The sequence below is a fragment of the Mchenga conophoros genome, linkage group LG3 (genome assembly GCF_057382185.1).
Source record: "Mchenga conophoros isolate Kocher_MC1m ecotype Shallow Benthic linkage group LG3, M_conophoros_male_GT1.1, whole genome shotgun sequence".
NCBI classification, from domain to species: Eukaryota; Metazoa; Chordata; class Actinopteri; order Cichliformes; family Cichlidae; genus Mchenga; species Mchenga conophoros.
This window is the reverse complement of record NC_140528.1, coordinates 44,773,301-44,795,893: the sequence shown is the minus strand read 5'-3', so window position 1 is coordinate 44,795,893 and position 22,593 is coordinate 44,773,301. Positions and strand designations below refer to the sequence as shown.

General features: G+C 40.5%; 3 protein-coding genes across 3 annotated transcripts; all 3 read left to right on the top strand.

Annotated features, from left to right (window-relative positions):
• Positions 1–8,431: 8,431 nt before the first annotated feature.
• LOC146578917 (butyrophilin subfamily 2 member A2-like) lies at positions 8,432–11,700 on the top strand. The gene is made up of 3 exons (XM_085269132.1): positions 8,432–8,609; positions 9,497–9,847; positions 10,088–11,700. Exons 1-3 carry the CDS (start codon positions 8,549–8,551, stop codon positions 10,189–10,191), a joined length of 516 nt encoding a protein of 171 aa, XP_085125258.1. The 5' UTR covers positions 8,432–8,548; the 3' UTR covers positions 10,192–11,700.
• Positions 11,701–13,838: 2,138 nt separating this feature from the next.
• Positions 13,839–17,109, top strand: LOC146578916 (butyrophilin subfamily 2 member A2-like). The gene is made up of 3 exons (XM_085269141.1): positions 13,839–14,018; positions 14,906–15,256; positions 15,497–17,109. The coding sequence occupies exons 1-3, from the start codon at positions 14,009–14,011 to the stop codon at positions 15,598–15,600; spliced, it is 465 nt and encodes a 154-aa protein (XP_085125267.1). The 5' UTR covers positions 13,839–14,008; the 3' UTR covers positions 15,601–17,109.
• Positions 17,110–19,247: 2,138 nt separating this feature from the next.
• Positions 19,248–22,263, top strand: LOC146578915 (butyrophilin subfamily 2 member A2-like). Its single transcript, XM_085269140.1, has 3 exons — positions 19,248–19,427; positions 20,295–20,645; positions 20,886–22,263. The coding sequence occupies exons 1-3, from the start codon at positions 19,418–19,420 to the stop codon at positions 20,987–20,989; spliced, it is 465 nt and encodes a 154-aa protein (XP_085125266.1). The 5' UTR covers positions 19,248–19,417; the 3' UTR covers positions 20,990–22,263.
• The last annotated feature ends 330 nt before the right edge of the window (positions 22,264–22,593 follow it).

The following is a 22,593-nucleotide window of genomic DNA, read 5'->3' as shown; positions in this document are numbered from 1 at the left end:
AATATAATGCATAATGCTGTGAGAAGTCTTTTTTTGTCTGAATGTTTAATCTGATTTAGACTTTGATCTAAACCCTGGATTCATAAAAAAAAATGAGTACTAAGGGAAAAACACAATTACAGCTTATCACTGTCTGACAGAAAAAGGTTTATAAATCTGGCTTCTTATCATGTTTGTGTAGTGTGCTTGGCTCTAAGTCACCATTCTGACATCCATCTGTGATTAAAGACAATCCCAGGAAGCTCTTATTACAGAGTGAAGAGTACCACTGCCTAACTGGAGGGTTGTCACAGTTGGTGCATGGCTGTTATTGCACAGTGATTACCAACAGCATACACGTAAATGTAAATTTATAATACATGAGCTTATAAAGACAGACACAGGCCTGCAGTAATGAGTTATAACACATTTTTATTTATTTAAATAATACCTTCTGCTCAGAGTTCTCCTCTCTGTGTGGTTTTATTTCCTGTGATTTCAGTTTCAGTCTGTTTCAGTTAAACAGACTGAGCCCTGGTACTAACATGACTTTAAAGTTGTTACTCTGAAGATACTCTGAACTTCTTTCTGTACACAGATCTGTGTCTGTAACTGAGGTTGACCTTTGCCACCAGAGGGAGAATACAGTAAAAATACAGTAACTGACTTCAGCTCAAGCCCAGACAGGACTGTGCTTGAAGGCACCAGTGAAATATGCACTTTTATTTCTAATTAAGTCATTTCACTTATGCATGAATACCCCAGTCTTTCATTCCCCTGCAGACATTTGGATCAGGCAGTGTCTGAGTTTTTCATAAACAGTAGGTCACATGAAGCCTGCTCATTTTGCTGCAATGTTTAAAATGTTTCACTTAGTTTAAGAATGATCAGTTAACCTGATGTGGGTGAATAACCCCACTAAACCATCTTAGCATAGGTTGTATTGTAAAGCTCTACTCCCAAAAAATACAAAAAGAGCTTAGTGTACTTGTTCTGCTATGAAACTGGGCAACCAAAAAGAGCTGTGGGCTCCTCATTCAGTTTGTATGTGTGGAAAACCTGCGAGTGTGGACAAAGAGATTTTTCTGGATTTTCTTATTCCAGTGATAAGATAAGATGACCTTTATTAGTCCCGCAGGTGGGAAATTTGCTTCATTACAGCAAAAGTGCAAAGCTTTGTAGCAGAAATTAGAAAACACTGGAATGCAATAAAATAAAATAAAATATATGATATGATATGAAGGGATATGTTTTTGGCATTATTTCTGTAAGCAGTTGCAAATCTAAATCTTCTGTCAGTTACCCCAACCTTCATCAGCAATGACACCTGTACCACATTCAGACGAAACACCGCTTCCCAGCTTTACCGGTTTAGTTAATGAGAGAAATGTGTCTAATGAGGTTTTGTCTCCAGATTGTTGAAATGCCATCTTTTTGCCATAAAAAACTGACTTGTAGTGAAAAAAGAGAAAGAAAATCACATTTCTTTGGCCAGAACTGTACACAGTTGAATATTTTATTGGTGCTTCTGAACATCATTGAATTGGCTTTGATTCATTATATTCTGGAAAACAGCAGGATTGTTATTTTTTGATGCAGGGTGGTGGGATAAAACCTTGTGTAAGCTTATATTCCTGCAACATCCTCAGATGATCCATTTGCTTACACTTGTCCAAGTTAGGGTCACGGGCTGGGTGCTGGAGTCTACTCCAGCTGTCACAGGACATCACAGACAACCATTCACACTCACACCTTTAGAATAACCATTTTACCTAACATGAAAATTCCACACAGAAAGACAGTGCTACCTACCATGCTGCCCATCCTCTGACCGTGAGAAGAGTCTGGATGCAGCCAAAATCTCGTTCTTTTTGTCACTACCCACAGCTCGTGACGATAGGTGAGGGTAGGAACGTATATTGACATGTAAATTGAGAGTTTCACTTTTACACTCAGCTCTCTCTTCACCACAACAGGTATAGGGTCCACATCACTGCGTCCGCAGCACCAATCCATCTGTCGATCTCCAGCTCCCTCCTCCCGTCACTCGTGAACAAGACCCCGAGATACTTAAACTCTTCCAATTGGGGCAAAAACTCGTCCCTGACCCGGAGTGGGAACTCCACCCTTTTTCCGGCTCAGGACCATGGCCTCAGATTTGGAGGTGCTGATCCTCATTCCCACCGCTTCACACTCGGCTGTGAACCGTTCCAAGGCGAGCTTGAGGCCATCACCCGATGAAGCCAACAGAACCACATCATCTGCGAAAAGCAGAGATGAGATTCTGAGACCACCCAAGTGAAAGCCTTCCGCCACTTGGCTACGCCTATAAATTCTGTCCATAAAAATTGCAAACAAAATCAGTGACAAAGGGCAGCCCTGGCAGTGCCCATCACCCATCAGGAACAAATCCAACAAATGGATTCTGTTCTGTTCTTGTCTGTGAAGTGGAGCAACACAGTTTGAAAGTATTCAGTTTGTGAAACTGTGAAAGAGGTATTTCCACAAGAGGGTATATTGATGGAAATGGTGATCCTGAAATTCTTTGGAGAGGCCAAGGCTGCGACATGGAAAAGGAGACAGAAAGTTGCCCAGATGGCACATGCTCCACTTTGTGTGAGGGTAGATTTTGGTGCATCCTCTTCACAGACATGTTTCTCTGTACTTAAGCCTGAAATACAGTTTGGAAAGATATTTGTGACTTACAATGCGCAGAGGAAGACCTGGCATTGTTCAAAGCCACAAATATCATGTCCTCATAAAACACATTGCTAAATAGCATCTCTTTCAGACACAGACAGACCTCTTCCAGTCAAATGTGCTACAATCATCAGGCCCCCCATCACCGATGACCCAGGAGGGTTCTTCCTGTGAGGACAATGCTGCTGTGGAAAGGAGTATATGCTATATATTTAAAGAGAAGAAAAATCCTCAATCTCTTGCAGAAGATGTCATGTCACAGCAACCTGAACATCAGAAACAGCTCTTTCCTTTGTGCTAGGTGTGCCCAGACCACCTTAAACTTGACGAGGCTGTTCAAATTACAGGATTGTCCACATTATTGTCAGCATGATGGGAATGATTGGGAGTAAGTTGTAATGAATCAGATTAAATCTCAGTGTGGAATTATGACTTTTAATTGCGTTTTACGATAGTTACGGGTCAGAGTATCTGTTAAGAATAACAAGTATCTCTTAAAATGTTTCCAATAATGAAACATTTCAATATAATGTAGACAAAAACAAAAAATAAAAAGATAGTTACGGATCAGGACTCCCCGATCCGTACCACGCATGTGCAGGGGTTTTCTTCTTCTTCTGTTCGTTTAATGGCAGTTTACTCCCCAGCGTAAGAGGATACTGCCACCTGCTGACCGAGCGAATGAACCCTTTTGTAAACTGAATTAGCGTCATTACAACCCCTGTGTGGCCCTGGGACCATAAATGGTCCCTTTAGGTTTTCAGGTACAAGCCATTTGCACTGTGTTGAATGGAATATAGCCAAATCCTCTAAAAAAAAACTTGGCATAATTTCATTTCAAAATTCAAGTCTGACTTCCTTAAATTAGCTTCAGTGGCTAAGCTAACAATACACATCCTCTCCGAGCCCTGGGGACCATTTTTGGCCCATTGACTTCCATTATAAACGCTATTTTTCACTGCAGAATTATTACCATTAATGTCTTGGTGATTACTTATGTTTCCGTTTCGTTTTGGTCTATGGGCCTTAGAGTTGTAATTTTTTTATTTGTCCACCGGGTGGCGCCCTTGCTCCACATTTGATCCCGGCTGGAAAACAGCGGGCTGCTTAGACAGACCTGCGGGAAACGAAGCCTCATTTCCGGCGTGCAGCAGCGGCTTCGCCCGCTGATCGGGCGGGACCATTTTCGGCCCCTAGGACGTGAGAGGGTGCATTTTTTTTTAGTCAACAGGAAATGACGTATTTGTTGTCACGTGGTATCGGACGTGTGTGCTTAGAATTGTAATTTTTTTATTTGTCCATCATGTGGCGCTCTTGTTTCACATTTGACGCCTGCTGGAAAATACAAGTTTTACAGAGGAAAATCCCACATTCAAAGCAGTGTCTTTCTGCTCAAATGATGAGTTTGGATCATCATCAATGTGTGTGTGTGTGTCTTAAAAAAAATAAAGGAGTGTGTGTCTAACCTCAGAATCAAAGAGTGTGTGCCTAATTTCAAACGTTTTCTCCTTTTGAAGTCTGCAGTTCAGTGCACCCTGCAATGTAAACAAATCAAATATGAAACGAATACCAAAGCCAAATTAGACTTGTTTTGTCTGCAAGCTTGGGTTGTTTGTGCAGCTGCACTAAAACCGTGGTTATAAGAATGAGCAGTAGCTGGGAGTAATCTTTTTCACAATGGCAAGACGGTACAACGCGGAGGAAGCCCTGCGACTCATCATGGACCCCGACAGCGAGGAAAGTGCCCCATCCTCGGGGGATGAATCGGATACTTCTTCAGAGGAGGAAACGGAGGAGCAGGAGTCCGGTTCCGACTCATATGGATCGGAGTCCGAAAGTGAGAGCGGAGAGGAAGAATCAGCGGGGTGGATCTCAAAAAATGGAACACGGTGGTCACCTACGAACGCTGAGACGTTCCGCTACGTTCCAGCGGCCACGGGACGCACCGGACCCACTTTATACGCCCTGGCCCAGATCAGTGACCCACTATCCAGCTTTTCCCTTTTCCTCACGGATGACATTATCCAGCACATCGTGTCAATGACCAATCTCCAGGGGAGACGTGCTATGGCTGACTGGAGGGACGTGGACAGCGATGAGCTGCGTGCCTATGTCGGACTAATAATTCTGGCCGGTGTTTATCGTTCCCGAAACGAAGCCACGATCAGCCTCTGGAGCGAGAAATCCGGCCGGGTGATTTTTCGTGCAACCATGTCGGAGAAAAGGTTTCGCCACATCACCAGAGCTGTGCGATTCGACGACAGACTTGCGAGACCAACACACTCTGACGACAAACTGGGTCCATTTCGCAAGATCTGGGACATGTGGACCCATCGTCTCGAAATGATGTTCCTCCCAAACAAAGACATTTGCGTGGACGAACAGCTTGTCCGATTCAAAGGGAGGTGCAGCTTCAGGCAGTATATGCCCAAAAAACCGGGGAGGTATGGACTGAAGGTATGGGCGGTGTGCGACGTGGAGACGTCTTATGCCTGGAGGCTGCAGCTGTACACGGGCAAAGCAGCCACTGGGCGCGCTGAGACCAACCAGGGTATGCGAGTGGTTCTGGAGCTGACGGAGGGGCTACAGGGACACAGCGTCACCTGTGACAATTTTTTTACTTCCTACCCTCTGTCAGTGGAGCTGCTGAGGAGAACAAATACCCTGGTTGGCACCATTCGGAAGAACAAGCCCGAGCTTCCGCCAGAACTGCTGCAGACAAGGGGGAGAGGAGTTTTTTCCTCCGTGTTTGCTTTCACCTCCACGCATACGGCCGTCTCATACGTCCCTCGCCGCGGCAAAAATGTGCTCCTGTTGAGCTCCAAACACCGGACTCCAGGAATCTGCGACGGACCCAAGAGAAAGCTGCACATAATAAGGGATTACAACAGATGCAAGGGAGGTGTGGACAAACTCGATCAGGTAGGTGTCAGCATCAGTTGCGCACAAATTTATTCATTCTTGCTCATATATTCTTGTGTAAAATATACGTAGGTTTAATGTTTTTGTGTGTGTGTGTGTTTTGTGTTTTTATTAGGCTGTTAACGACTACAGCTGTAGGAGGCGGACGAGACGGTGGCTGTTAGCCCTTTTCCACCATCTGCTTGACATTTCTGTTTATAATGGCTATGTCCTGTGGACCGCGGTGGACCCAGCTTGGCAGCGAAGTAAAGGTTACAGGAGGAGGGTCTACATAGAGCAGGTTGGAGAAGCCTTAGTGCAACCATGCATTGCTAGGAGAGAGCGACTTCCCCGCTCTGTCCTCACAGCAGAGTTTGTAAGACAGGCGCTGCTTCTCCCGATGCTGCAGATCCTTCTCCCGATGCTGCAGATCCTTCTCCCGGTCCCTCTGCAGCCATCAAACCAAAGCTCAGGAGGCAATGTCAGCTGTGCCGAGGAAAAAGAAAGAGGGTCTACAGCGTCTGCCACAAATGTGGGAACGTGACATGCAGGGACCACAGCCTGACCACCTGCAGGAACTGCTCCACCTGAGCAGGACTGCCCCCCAGCCGATCCCCCCCCCCCCCAGCCGATTCCCCCTCACTCCCCTCCAGCCCCCACTCTCACTCATACCTTTCCCCATTCCAAATATTCCAGTATATGTTCATTGTTATATAGTTCTAAAAATAAATGTTTTCTTGTTCAAAGTGATCTTGTATTTTTATTTTCATATTTTTTTTATTTTAGAACACAACAAGGTAATAGTATATAGTGGTAATAAGCAATAAGTAAATAATAAGTGCTAATAAGCAAAAAGTGAAAACATGATCACCATTTATTACATTTACTGTGCTCCTAGAAAAAAATAGTAATAGCGGCGACCCAACCACTTTGCCCCGGGGCTGCTCGACACATACCCGCGAGAGAGGCACTCCTCCCGGGGTGCAGCAGCAGCTTGGCCCGCTGATCGGGCGGGACCATTGTCGGTCCCTAGGGCCGTGAGAGGGTGCATTTTTTTTTTTTTAGTCAACAGGGAATGACGTATTTGTTATCACGTGGTATCGGACGTGTGTGCTGGAAAAAGGGGTCCCCGGTGATCGTGCCCCGGTAATCGTCGCGACTTACCCCGGCAAGATGCACTGTTTTCGGCCTAGAGGAGGAGCATTTGCCGCCTGGAGACCATTTTCTGGTCCTAAAAAAAAAAAAAAAAAAAAAAAAGGCGATCGAAATGAATGTTGGTGCCAATCTTTAGTCCATCTAAAGGCCTAATTATAATAACAATTGAATATTACTTCAAATGTTTTTTTTGGAAAATATTTAGTTTTTTGTAAAAAAAACAGGGCGCTCATGTAATAAAACTGGGATTTAAAGGGTTAAAACAACGAAAATATAATTAAAACTTTATATGAATATTTCAGGGAGAAGTAGTTTTAAAAGACTGACCAATTTAAAGTGGAAAAAAATATGAATATATAATCTTTTTATTGCACTTTTTGGGGCGGGACCATTTTTGGTCCCCAGGGCTCGGAAGGGATGCATTAGTGATAGTCGAGTGTGTTTATGCTTGTCTGTGTGGAGAGGATTGTTGGAATACTGATGATGATGTCTGCTATCACTGTCAATTGTCAGTAAACACTTCATCTGGTTGAGGAATCTTCACGTGACATATTACAAAGTCTGTATTATTAACTCTGTAATTAGGCGCCATTCTTCTTATTTTACGGCGCTGTTGTTCAATCGGGGAATGCTCTCTGTTGAGAAGAAAAGCATGAATTTGTTTGTATACGGATTATCCATTGTTTAAATGTCCCGGTAGTCGAAAAGGAGGCAGAGCTGCTGAGAAATGCCAGGAGCTAACTGGGCGCTAACCGTATCATTCAAATATATTGAATGTCGCAATGCTGGCAAAGAGAGGAAGTGATGTAAGATTTGCGCATGCGGGGTACCGATCGGGTTTCCGGTACGGATCGGGTAGCGACAAGCGCGAACGATCGCATGTCCGCCATTACCTGCCTGAAAACGGAAGTGACGTCATTTTCGCCGAAAATGTAGTGTTTTACTTGTAGGCCTTAAAAGCCTATACTGGTGTTTTTATAAGTCATGTTTGACTTTATGCTTTTCTGAATAGTTTCTGTGATGCTAAGAACTCAAATTGCACTGCTTTAAATAGTTTATTTTGATGCACATGCTGTTTTCTTTGCAAATTTGCATCATAAGATTGTTTTTCGTTTTTTCTGCATTATATAAAAATTGGTGTATCTCAAAAATAAAACTATGAAGACACTCAAAATAAATTTCCTGTGGTTGTAAACTACTTTTTTTGCAACTTTTTTGTATTTAAAGTTTTGAGGGATAAACCTCTTAAATTTCTCCAAGTAGAAATATATGTAAAAAACAAAACAAAAACGATTTTAAATTTTTTTGTAGTTTATTGCACTTTTTTGCAATTTATGTAGTTACTATGGACTTAATGCATACATATTATTAAAATGTGAGCTATAACAGTTGTATTGATGTATAGCAACTTTAAATGCTCCCTAAATGGCACTACAGCCTGTAAAAATATAAAGTAAGCTCTGGCGGCCTTGGTTCTATGGTAGGTCTTAAAGGGTTAAAGAAAACTTGTGGAGGATATATGTAAAACATTTGAGCTGAGAATTGAGGCTCTGTCAAGCTCACTTACTCAAATTTTAATTACTTCATTATTTTGCTGTTATTTCTCTTTCATGCTCAGACATGTGTCTCCCGCCTCTCAGCTTCACTCTTCCCACTATCTGGTTTCTTTACACCGCACACACACCCTCAACCTCAAGTCAAAGCAAGACTGTTTATATCAGTTACCTGACATTTACAGTGTTAGATTGTCTTCCTGACAATATCAGCATTCTTGGATTTTTAACAGCTGAACTTTGAAGTGGATGAAGAGAAAATGAGTGCAGTGACTGAGTCGCTCTGCTGCATTCTGCTGCTTTTTTTCTGCATGTTTTCCCGTAAGTACAAAATAACAGCAGCTCACTAATAACACTAAGAACAATTGATTGATTGGAGGAAGTAAGAAGCTGTGTGGAAATGGAGTAGACTATATCTTGTAGCTAAGTAACACATTTGGCAGTCCTGATATTTATTGCGACTGAAGCGAACCCTAATATAGAAAAAAGTCCACGACAGCTTATCTTTACATTTTTACATGTTGTTACACATTTTATTAATTTGTATGTATTACGTCGACAGCAACAACATAAACTGCTAAAAACTGCAATAAACTCAAAGAAATTACAATCATTTTTGTTTTTGTACACATTTTCTTTACTTACAACAATGTCAAAGGCGTTGAAGAAGAGGCTTGGGGCCACTTCATCCAGAGAACTGCTGCTTACTGGATATTTCCTCTTGTTCAGACTATTCTCTGTAGCGATGACTGTGAGCAGATCAGACCTGTCTGCAGTATTCAGCCCAGCCCATGTGGCACCAACAACCATCCTACATTCAAAGTCACTTATATAACCATTCTTCATCATTCTGATGTTCAGTTTGAACTTCAGCAGGTTGTCTTGATCATGTCTAAATGCCTAAATGCATTTGGTTGCTTCCATTTTATTGGCTAATTAGTCATTTGCATTAACAAACAGATGAATACAAAACGACAGGGATTGACCCAAAGTACTTTTTCGTAAAGGCAGTGAGATTAATAAGGAAAGTATATAAAAACTGATTTGAGAAGGGAATAAAACCTAAGAACAGGACTAAGATTTAAATGTAAAATATGATTAAAAATACATGAAATACAGCTCAGGAATCTCTGTTTGGTCCTCACTGTGAAGTGAACAGTTGTATTTTCACCTTTAACCTCTCTGCTCTGTATTGTTTCCTCCTTCAGACCAGGAAACCATCACAGCTGATTCTAAGCAGAATGTCAATCTCACATGTCAGGTACCAAATAAAACGGACCCCATCATTGTTGTAGAGTGGAGCAGAGCTGACCTGGTACCAGAATATGTTTTTGTGTATCGGAATGAGAAGCTTGATCTGGAAAACCAGCATCCATCTTTTAAGAACCGTGTGGATCTGCGAGACAGACAGATGAAGGACAGAGACGTGTCTTTGATTCTAAAGAATGTGACGATTAATGACACTGGAATATACGAGTGTCATGTCTTCATGAGTGCAACAAAAGTTCGTCTGAAGACCAAACCCATCTGCAACATCACCCTGAGAGTTGTTCCTCCAGGTGAGTGAGTAGAGTTGAGTGTGTGTGTGTGATCAGAGGTGAAGCTGCTTCCTGGTTGTTGATGTTTGTTTCTAAAGATGTTGTTGATGAGACTTTGTAGAAAGCAGCTGGTCTGAGTGATGTGATCAGAGTGCAGTAGATAATGTCTGACAGCAGTTTGAAGAGGAAATGGATTCTGTTCTGTTCTTCACTCATCACCTACCTGACAGCTGACACCTCACACCTGTTTCTCACCTGCAGGTCAGACAGGAGGAGACACAGAGGATGGATCTGTTGGACTGAAAGTTGGCCTGCCACTTTTAGGTGTGCTACTTATTGCTGCTGCTGTTGTTGTTGTTTTTTGATAAAGAACAAGGTCAAGATTTATACCAATCTGGGCACGCAGTAGAGAATGAGCTGTAGACTTCAATCATGTAAAATGTGTTTCATCTCTGTCAAACCTTTTTGTATTATTGTGTTTATCAGTGGCTCTGTGAGCTTCAGTGTGTTCGTGTGCATTTTGTTTCAAGGTGCTGCTTAGTCTTTAACAATGCTCTGTAGTCAAAATGTTTAAAATGAGTCGAAGGTTTTCTTTTTTAAATATGTTCAGAAAGTGTGTGGGAAAGTAATTATTGGATATTAAGTAGCGGAATTTCAAGAGCAGGACCACGTCTCCAACACGCTCCTTCCGGTTCTCATCTAGATAGGTTCCCCCAGTTCTGCAAGCTGTTGATTCTCATTTACGTGCCTCACCCTCCCTTCCTCCCTTTTTCAATTCTGTAACTTCTTCACTTCTATTAGGTACATGGGGATCAGGGGCCATGGAACCCCTGATAACCATAACCAGGCCCAGGAACCGACGCCAATCCCTTTCAAGGCCTTCCCCAAACCACAGGTCAATTCATGTCCAAGAATTAACCTTTACCTACTTATGGCTGGCGGTGTTCCAGTTTGACCACTTGGTGGCAGCTTTGTGTCTCTCTTATAATGCTGCTGTATGGTAGGCTTCAAAAGCCGAATGTTTTTGAGCTTTAAATCAGCCGAGATCCTTTGAATCTACCATTGTCTGTGCTTTGCTCCATTTTCCATGAATATTTCTTGAATTTCCCCTCACCCCAACCAGTCGCAGCAGATGATTGCGCCTCTCTGGTTTTGTTGGAGGTTTCATTCCTTATGAAGGAAGGTTTTCCCTACCCACTGTCACCCAACGCTTGGTCACAGTGTGTCATCTGTTTTTTGGGGTCTTCTCTGTACTATTGTAGGGTCTTTATCCTTAAATACAAAATCCCCTGGAGGTGATTGCTGTTGTGATTTGGTCCTCTATAAATAAAATTGAATTTAACTGACCAGACTGTAAACTGTTTCTTTTCTCGTGTTCAGCCACTGCTGGCAGAGAGAAAGAAAGTAAAACCTAAAAGGGAGTATCCTTCGTCAAAGCTCCACCCTCTCGTAGAATATGGTCACACGTACACGGGTTTTTTGAAAAGATTTTTCTATGCATCTTTCGTCCAAAACGTAAACTGCATTTTCAATCACTGAAAACCGAGATTTTTATCAACTCCTGCCGGGGTGGAGATTTTTGAAAACTCAAGTTTTTACATGTGGACGAGGAAAACGGAGATTTAATCTGATTATCTACAGTTTTTACACGCTTATATATACACACAAAGTTACTGTACCTCCATTTAGAAAGACAGAGGCGTCAGGGTGAACTTCTACATTCACACACTGATGTCGTCGTCAGTTTTTAACAAACTTGATTTTTTTTTAAAGTTAAATTTAGGCCTGCTGTATGGATTTTGTTCATTCCTAAGTTGTGAGTCTACACCAGCCAAAATACTGTCTTTTGTTATTAAAGAAAAACTTTTCAGAAGTACTGCATAAAACCCTCTTTACCGTTTCCCTCCCAGGCTTCTAGACTTCTTATTGGACAACATTTCCACAGGGCTAGGATCTGGCATGTTCTTGACAACATTTGACTGTGTTTTTTGCATTTAAATTGGACAGAGATATTTTTCAAAACTGCACCTGTGGACGGGATACTTAGAAAAAAAACGTACACATAAAATCTCTGTTTTTAAAAGTACCCGTGTACGTGTGGACGCAGTCCTAGATTCATCACAATTGGACTGTTATTTTTTTTTAAGTAAGGGGTGTCCAACTCCAGTTCTCGAGAGCTACTGTCCTGCAGCTTTTAGATGCATCTCTACTCCAACAGCTGAATCAAATGGTTGGATTACCTCTTCAGCAGGCTATCAAGTTTGGCAATGGCCTGATAACAAGCCATTCATTTGATTCAGCTGTGTTGGAACAAAACCCCCCTTAAAGAACTACCGGACCAAACCGGTTTCATTAAAGGTAGGCACTCATCAACAAATACACACAGAATACTTAATTTTATAGACTATTCATGTAGTAAAAACATTGAAACCATGATATTGTCTCTAGATGCAGAAAAATACATTTATTTATATTTGCAACTTTACACAATTTTGGTTTTGAAGACTCTTTCATAAACTAGTTGAAAATATTACGTAATTGCCCAAGAGCCTGTGACAGCACAAATGCCCAAACATCCCCCAGCTTCTGTCTCCCCTTCACTGTTTGCAAATTTTATTTAACCACAAACAGCAGCAATCAGACAGGCTACAGTAATTAAGTGCAAAAAATGCATAAATGTAAAACATAAGATCAGTCTTTATGCGGATGTGTTACTTTTTCTCCAACACTCACAAACCACTCTCTGAGGTAATTACATTAATAAACTTATTCTCAAGTGTTTCATATTATTTGATAAACAGTTCTTCCCATTAATTGCTCCTTCAAAAATTCTTCTACCCTGCTGCAATTTGGAAATATTAAATATTTAGGTATTAATGTTAAACCACATCCCACTTAACCCTTTAGAACCGGTAGGAGCGGACACGCTCCATTTTGCGTAACTATTTTTAAATCCCGGTAGCACTGCAACCACGTGAGCTAGCGCAATAATTTTTTTTGCATATGAAACTGGAGGAATTGTACTTACATCTTATGCCATCAGCTTGTCCTCGGTCACAGTTTCCTTCCACATATAGCTTTGCAAAAACTGCATAAAAAGCGCTTGTAGCAACAAAAACATAATATTCCAGAAACACGCTTTGCCGATCCGATCAGCTGTTTGTAACACTTCCTACGTCCATCAGCGCGAACTATCACATGACCGCATGACCTGCCCGAAACCGGAAGTGACGTCATTTTCGCGGAAAATGTAGTGTTTTACTTGTAGGCCTTAAAAGCCTATACTGGTGTTTTTATAAGTCATGTTTGACTTTATGCTTTTCTGAATAGTTTCTGTGATGCTTAGAACTCAAATTGCACTGCTTTAAATAGTTTATTTTGATGCACATGCTGTTTTCTTTGCAAATTTGCATCATAAGATTGTTTTTCGTTTTTTCTGCAGTATATAAAAATTGGTGTATCTCAAAAATAAAACTATGAAGACACTCAAAATAAATTTCCTGTGGTTGTAAACTACTTTTTTTGCAACTTTTTTGTATTTAAAGTTTTGAGGGATAAACCTCTTAAATTTCTCCAAGTAGAAATATATGTAAAAAAAAACAAAAACGATTTTAAATTTTTTTGTAGTTTATTGCACTTTTTTGCAATTTATGTCGTTACTATGGACTTAATGCATACATATTATTAAAATGTGAGCTATAACAGTTGTATTGATGTATAGCAACTTGAAATGCTCCCTAAAATGGCACTACAGCCTGTAAAAATATAAAGTAAGCTCTGGCGGCCTTGGTTCTATGGTAGGTCTTAAAGGGTTAAAGAAAAGTTGTGGAGGATATATGTAAAACATTTGAGCTGAGAATTGAGGCTCTGTCAAGCTCACTTACTCAAATTTTAATTACTTCATTATTTTGCTGTTATTTCTCTTTCATGCTCAGACATGTGTCTCCCGCCTCTCAGCTTCACTCTTCCCACTATCTGGTTTCTTTACACCGCACACACACCCTCAACCTCAAGTCAAAGCAAGACTGTTTATATCAGTTACCTGACATTTACAGTGTTAGATTGTCTTCCTGACAATATCAGCATTCTTGGATTTTTAACAGCTGAACTTTGAAGTGGATGAAGAGAAAATGAGTGCAGTGACTGAGTCGCTCTGCTGCATTCTGCTGCTTTTTTTCCTGCATGTTTTCCCGTAAGTACAAAATAACAGCAGCTCACTAATAACACTAAGAACAATTGATTGATTGGAGGAAGTAAGAAGCTGTGTGGAAATGGAGTAGACTATATCTTGTAGCTAAGTAACACATTTGGCAGTCCTGATATTTATTGCGACTGAAGCGAACCCTAATATAGAAAAAAGTCCACGACAGCTTATCTTTACATTTTTACATGTTGTTACACATTTTATTAATTTGTATGTATTACGTCGACAGCAACAACATAAACTGCTAAAAACTGCAATAAACTCAAAGAAATTACAATCATTTTTGTTTTTGTACACATTTTCTTTACTTACAACAATGTCAAAGGCGTTGAAGAAGAGGCTTGGGGCCACTTCATCCAGAGAACTGCTGCTTACTGGATATTTCCTCTTGTTCAGACTATTCTCTGTAGCGATGACTGTGAGCAGATCAGACCTGTCTGCAGTATTCAGCCCAGCCCATGTGGCACCAACAACCATCCTACATTCAAAGTCACTTATATAACCATTCTTCATCATTCTGATGTTCAGTTTGAACTTCAGCAGGTTGTCTTGATCATGTCTAAATGCCTAAATGCATTTGGTTGCTTCCATTTTATTGGCTAATTAGTCATTTGCATTAACAAACAGATGAATACAAAACGACAGGGATTGACCCAAAGTACTTTTTCGTAAAGGCAGTGAGATTAATAAGGAAAGTATATAAAAACTGATTTGAGAAGGGAATAAAACCTAAGAACAGGACTAAGATTTAAATGTAAAATATGATTAAAAATACATGAAATACAGCTCAGGAATCTCTGTTTGGTCCTCACTGTGAAGTGAACAGTTGTATTTTCACCTTTAACCTCTCTGCTCTGTATTGTTTCCTCCTTCAGACCAGGAAACCATCACAGCTGATTCTAAGCAGAATGTCAATCTCACATGTCAGGTACCAAATAAAACGGACCCCATCATTGTTGTAGAGTGGAGCAGAGCTGACCTGGTACCAGAATATGTTTTTGTGTATCGGAATGAGAAGCTTGATCTGGAAAACCAGCATCCATCTTTTAAGAACCGTGTGGATCTGCGAGACAGACAGATGAAGGACAGAGACGTGTCTTTGATTCTAAAGAATGTGACGATTAATGACACTGGAATATACGAGTGTCATGTCTTCATGAGTGCAACAAAAGTTCGTCTGAAGACCAAACCCATCTGCAACATCACCCTGAGAGTTGTTCCTCCAGGTGAGTGAGTAGAGTTGAGTGTGTGTGTGTGATCAGAGGTGAAGCTGCTTCCTGGTTGTTGATGTTTGTTTCTAAAGATGTTGTTGATGAGACTTTGTAGAAAGCAGCTGGTCTGAGTGATGTGATCAGAGTGCAGTAGATAATGTCTGACAGCAGTTTGAAGAGGAAATGGATTCTGTTCTGTTCTTCACTCATCACCTACCTGACAGCTGACACCTCACACCTGTTTCTCACCTGCAGGTCAGACAGGAGGAGACACAGAGGATGGATCTGTTGGACTGAAAGTTGGCCTGCCACTTTTAGGTGTGCTACTTATTGCTGCTGCTGTTGTTGTTGTTTTTTGATAAAGAACAAGGTCAAGATTTATACCAATCTGGGCACGCAGTAGAGAATGAGCTGTAGACTTCAATCATGTAAAATGTGTTTCATCTCTGTCAAACCTTTTTGTATTATTGTGTTTATCAGTGGCTCTGTGAGCTTCAGTGTGTTCGTGTGCATTTTGTTTCAAGGTGCTGCTTAGTCTTTAACAATGCTCTGTAGTCAAAATGTTTAAAATGAGTCGAAGGTTTTCTTTTTTAAATATGTTCAGAAAGTGTGTGGGAAAGTAATTATTGGATATTAAGTAGCGGAATTTCAAGAGCAGGACCACGTCTCCAACACGCTCCTTCCGGTTCTCATCTAGATAGGTTCCCCCAGTTCTGCAAGCTGTTGATTCTCATTTACGTGCCTCACCCTCCCTTCCTCCCTTTTTCAATTCTGTAACTTCTTCACTTCTATTAGGTACATGGGGATCAGGGGCCATGGAACCCCTGATAACCATAACCAGGCCCAGGAACCGACGCCAATCCCTTTCAAGGCCTTCCCCAAACCACAGGTCAATTCATGTCCAAGAATTAACCTTTACCTACTTATGGCTGGCGGTGTTCCAGTTTGACCACTTGGTGGCAGCTTTGTGTCTCTCTTATAATGCTGCTGTATGGTAGGCTTCAAAAGCCGAATGTTTTTGAGCTTTAAATCAGCCGAGATCCTTTGAATCTACCATTGTCTGTGCTTTGCTCCATTTTCCATGAATATTTCTTGAATTTCCCCTCACCCCAACCAGTCGCAGCAGATGATTGCGCCTCTCTGGTTTTGTTGGAGGTTTCATTCCTTATGAAGGAAGGTTTTCCCTACCCACTGTCACCCAACGCTTGGTCACAGTGTGTCATCTGTTTTTTGGGGTCTTCTCTGTACTATTGTAGGGTCTTTATCCTTAAATACAAAATCCCCTGGAGGTGATTGCTGTTGTGATTTGGTCCTCTATAAATAAAATTGAATTTAACTGACCAGACTGTAAACTGTTTCTTTTCTCGTGTTCAGCCACTGCTGGCAGAGAGAAAGAAAGTAAAACCTAAAAGGGAGTATCCTTCGTCAAAGCTCCACCCTCTCGTAGAATATGGTCACACGTACACGGGTTTTTTGAAAAGATTTTTCTATGCATCTTTCGTCCAAAACGTAAACTGCATTTTCAATCACTGAAAACCGAGATTTTTATCAACTCCTGCCGGGGTGGAGATTTTTGAAAACTCAAGTTTTTACATGTGGACGAGGAAAACGGAGATTTAATCTGATTATCTACAGTTTTTACACGCTTATATATACACACAAAGTTACTGTACCTCCATTTAGAAAGACAGAGGCGTCAGGGTGAACTTCTACATTCACACACTGATGTCGTCGTCAGTTTTTAACAAACTTGATTTTTTTTTAAAGTTAAATTTAGGCCTGCTGTATGGATTTTGTTCATTCCTAAGTTGTGAGTCTACACCAGCCAAAATACTGTCTTTTGTTATTAAAGAAAAACTTTTCAGAAGTACTGCATAAAACCCTCTTTACCGTTTCCCTCCCAGGCTTCTAGACTTCTTATTGGACAACATTTCCACAGGGCTAGGATCTGGCATGTTCTTGACAACATTTGACTGTGTTTTTTGCATTTAAATTGGACAGAGATATTTTTCAAAACTGCACCTGTGGACGGGATACTTAGAAAAAAAACGTACACATAAAATCTCTGTTTTTAAAAGTACCCGTGTACGTGTGGACGCAGTCCTAGATTCATCACAATTGGACTGTTATTTTTTTTTAAGTAAGGGGTGTCCAACTCCAGTTCTCGAGAGCTACTGTCCTGCAGCTTTTAGATGCATCTCTACTCCAACAGCTGAATCAAATGGTTGGATTACCTCTTCAGCAGGCTATCAAGTTTGGCAATGGCCTGATAACAAGCCATTCATTTGATTCAGCTGTGTTGGAACAAAACCCCCCTTAAAGAACTACCGGACCAAACCGGTTTCATTAAAGGTAGGCACTCATCAACAAATACACACAGAATACTTAATTTTATAGACTATTCATGTAGTAAAAACATTGAAACCATGATATTGTCTCTAGATGCAGAAAAATACATTTATTTATATTTGCAACTTTACACAATTTTGGTTTTGAAGACTCTTTCATAAACTAGTTGAAAATATTACGTAATTGCCCAAGAGCCTGTGACAGCACAAATGCCCAAACATCCCCCAGCTTCTGTCTCCCCTTCACTGTTTGCAAATTTTATTTAACCACAAACAGCAGCAATCAGACAGGCTACAGTAATTAAGTGCAAAAAATGCATAAATGTAAAACATAAGATCAGTCTTTATGCGGATGTGTTACTTTTTCTCCAACACTCACAAACCACTCTCTGAGGTAATTACATTAATAAACTTATTCTCAAGTGTTTCATATTATTTGATAAACAGTTCTTCCCATTAATTGCTCCTTCAAAAATTCTTCTACCCTGCTGCAATTTGGAAATATTAAATATTTAGGTATTAATGTTAAACCACATCCCACTTAACCCTTTAGAACCGGTAGGAGCGGACACGCTCCATTTTGCGTAACTATTTTTAAATCCCGGTAGCACTGCAACCACGTGAGCTAGCGCAATAATTTTTTTTGCATATGAAACTGGAGGAATTGTACTTACATCTTATGCCATCAGCTTGTCCTCGGTCACAGTTTCCTTCCACATATAGCTTTGCAAAAACTGCATAAAAAGCGCTTGTAGCAACAAAAACATAATATTCCAGAAACACGCTTTGCCGATCCGATCAGCTGTTTGTAACACTTCCTACGTCCATCAGCGCGAACTATCACATGACCGCATGACCTGCCCGAAACCGGAAGTGACGTCATTTTCGCGGAAAATGTAGTGTTTTACTTGTAGGCCTTAAAAGCCTATACTGGTGTTTTTATAAGTCATGTTTGACTTTATGCTTTTCTGAATAGTTTCTGTGATGCTTAGAACTCAAATTGCACTGCTTTAAATAGTTTATTTTGATGCACATGCTGTTTTCTTTGCAAATTTGCATCATAAGATTGTTTTTCGTTTTTTCTGCAGTATATAAAAATTGGTGTATCTCAAAAATAAAACTATGAAGACACTCAAAATAAATTTCCTGTGGTTGTAAACTACTTTTTTTGCAACTTTTTTGTATTTAAAGTTTTGAGGGATAAACCTCTTAAATTTCTCCAAGTAGAAATATATGTAAAAAAAAACAAAAACGATTTTAAATTTTTTTGTAGTTTATTGCACTTTTTTGCAATTTATGTCGTTACTATGGACTTAATGCATACATATTATTAAAATGTGAGCTATAACAGTTGTATTGATGTATAGCAACTTGAAATGCTCCCTAAAATGGCACTACAGCCTGTAAAAATATAAAGTAAGCTCTGGCGGCCTTGGTTCTATGGTAGGTCTTAAAGGGTTAAAGAAAAGTTGTGGAGGATATATGTAAAACATTTGAGCTGAGAATTGAGGCTCTGTCAAGCTCACTTACTCAAATTTTAATTACTTCATTATTTTGCTGTTATTTCTCTTTCATGCTCAGACATGTGTCTCCCGCCTCTCAGCTTCACTCTTCCCACTATCTGGTTTCTTTACACCGCACACACACCCTCAACCTCAAGTCAAAGCAAGACTGTTTATATCAGTTACCTGACATTTACAGTGTTAGATTGTCTTCCTGACAATATCAGCATTCTTGGATTTTTAACAGCTGAACTTTGAAGTGGATGAAGAGAAAATGAGTGCAGTGACTGAGTCGCTCTGCTGCATTCTGCTGCTTTTTTTCCTGCATGTTTTCCCGTAAGTACAAAATAACAGCAGCTCACTAATAACACTAAGAACAATTGATTGATTGGAGGAAGTAAGAAGCTGTGTGGAAATGGAGTAGACTATATCTTGTAGCTAAGTAACACATTTGGCAGTCCTGATATTTATTGCGACTGAAGCGAACCCTAATATAGAAAAAAGTCCACGACAGCTTATCTTTACATTTTTACATGTTGTTACACATTTTATTAATTTGTATGTATTACGTCGACAGCAACAACATAAACTGCTAAAAACTGCAATAAACTCAAAGAAATTACAATCATTTTTGTTTTTGTACACATTTTCTTTACTTACAACAATGTCAAAGGCGTTGAAGAAGAGGCTTGGGGCCACTTCATCCAGAGAACTGCTGCTTACTGGATATTTCCTCTTGTTCAGACTATTCTCTGTAGCGATGACTGTGAGCAGATCAGACCTGTCTGCAGTATTCAGCCCAGCCCATGTGGCACCAACAACCATCCTACATTCAAAGTCACTTATATAACCATTCTTCATCATTCTGATGTTCAGTTTGAACTTCAGCAGGTTGTCTTGATCATGTCTAAATGCATTTGGTTGCTTCCATTTTATTGGCTAATTGGTCATTTGCATTAACAAACAGATGAATACAAAACGACAGGGATTGACCCAAAGTACTTTTTCGTAAAGGCAGTGAGATTAATAAGGAAAGTATATAAAAACTGATTTGAGAAGGGAATAAAACCTAAGATTTAAATGTAAAATATGATTAAAAATACATGAAATACAGCTCAGGAATCTCTGTTTGGTCCTCACTGTGAAGTGAACAGTTGTATTTTCACCTTTAACCTCTCTGCTCTGTATTGTTTCCTCCTTCAGACCAGGAAACCATCACAGCTGATTCTAAGCAGAATGTCAATCTCACATGTCAGGTACCAAATAAAACGGACCCCATCATTGTTGTAGAGTGGAGCAGAGCTGACCTGGTACCAGAATATGTTTTTGTGTATCGGAATGAGAAGCTTGATCTGGAAAACCAGCATCCATCCTTTAAGAACCGTGTGGATCTGCGAGACAGACAGATGAAGGACAGAGACGTGTCTTTGATTCTAAAGAATGTGACGATTAATGACACTGGAATATACGAGTGTCATGTCTTCATGAGTGCAACAAAAGTTCGTCTGAAGACCAAACCCATCTGCAACATCACCCTGAGAGTTGTTCCTCCAGGTGAGTGAGTAGAGTTGAGTGTGTGTGTGTGATCAGAGGTGAAGCTGCTTCCTGGTTGTTGATGTTTGTTTCTAAAGATGTTGTTGATGAGACTTTGTAGAAAGCAGCTGGTCTGAGTGATGTGATCAGAGTGCAGTAGATAATGTCTGACAGCAGTTTGAAGAGGAAATGGATTCTGTTCTGTTCTTCACTCATCACCTACCTGACAGCTGACACCTCACACCTGTTTCTCACCTGCAGGTCAGACAGGAGGAGACACAGAGGATGGATCTGTTGGACTGAAAGTTGGCCTGCCACTTTTAGGTGTGCTACTTATTGCTGCTGCTGTTGTTGTTGTTTTTTGATAAAGAACAAGGTCAAGATTTATACCAATCTGGGCACGCAGTAGAGAATGAGCTGTAGACTTCAATCATGTAAAATGTGTTTCATCTCTGTCAAACCTTTTTGTATTATTGTGTTTATCAGTGGCTCTGTGAGCTTCAGTGTGTTCGTGTGCATTTTGTTTCAAGGTGCTGCTTAGTCTTTAACAATGCTCTGTAGTCAAAATGTTTAAAATGAGTCGAAGGTTTTCTTTTTTAAATATGTTCAGAAAGTGTGTGGGAAAGTAATTATTGGATATTAAGTAGCGGAATTTCAAGAGCAGGACCACGTCTCCAACACGCTCCTTCCGGTTCTCATCTAGATAGGTTCCCCCAGTTCTGCAAGCTGTTGATTCTCATTTACGTGCCTCACCCTCCCTTCCTCCCTTTTTCAATTCTGTAACTTCTTCACTTCTATTAGGTACATGGGGATCAGGGGCCATGGAACCCCTGATAACCATAACCAGGCCCAGGAACCGACGCCAATCCCTTTCAAGGCCTTCCCCAAACCACAGGTCAATTCATGTCCAAGAATTAACCTTTACCTACTTATGGCTGGCGGTGTTCCAGTTTGACCACTTGGTGGCAGCTTTGTGTCTCTCTTATAATGCTGCTGTATGGTAGGCTTCAAAAGCCGAATGTTTTTGAGCTTTAAATCAGCCGAGATCCTTTGAATCTACCATTGTCTGTGCTTTGCTCCATTTTCCATGAATATTTCTTGAATTTCCCCTCACCCCAACCAGTCGCAGCAGATGATTGCGCCTCTCTGGTTTTGTTGGAGGTTTCATTCCTTATGAAGGAAGGTTTTCCCTACCCACTGTCACCCAACGCTTGGTCACAGTGTGTCATCTGTTTTTTGGGGTCTTCTCTGTACTATTGTAGGGTCTTTATCCTTAAATACAAAATCCCCTGGAGGTGATTGCTGTTGTGATTTGGTCCTCTATAAATAAAATTGAATTTAACTGACCAGACTGTAAACTGTTTCTTTTCTCGTGTTCAGCCACTGCTGGCAGAGAGAAAGAAAGTAAAACCTAAAAGGGAGTATCCTTCGTCAAAGCTCCACCCTCTCGTAGAATATGGTCACACGTACACGGGTTTTTTGAAAAGATTTTTCTATGCATCTTTCGTCCAAAACGTAAACTGCATTTTCAATCACTGAAAACCGAGATTTTTATCAACTCCTGCCGGGGTGGAGATTTTTGAAAACTCAAGTTTTTACATGTGGACGAGGAAAACGGAGATTTAATCTGATTATCTACAGTTTTTACACGCTTATATATACACACACAAAGTTACTGTACCTCCATTTAGAAAGACAGAGGCGTCAGGGTGAACTTCTACATTCACACACTGATGTCGTCGTCAGTTTTTAACAAACTTGATTTTTTTTTAAAGTTAAATTTAGGCCTGCTGTATGGATTTTGTTCATTCCTAAGTTGTGAGTCTACACCAGCCAAAATACTGTCTTTTGTTATTAAAGAAAAACTTTTCAGAAGTACTGCATAAAACCCTCTTTACTGTTTCCCTCCCAGGCTTCTAGACTTCTTATTGGACAACATTTCCACAGGGCTAGGATCTGGCATGTTCTT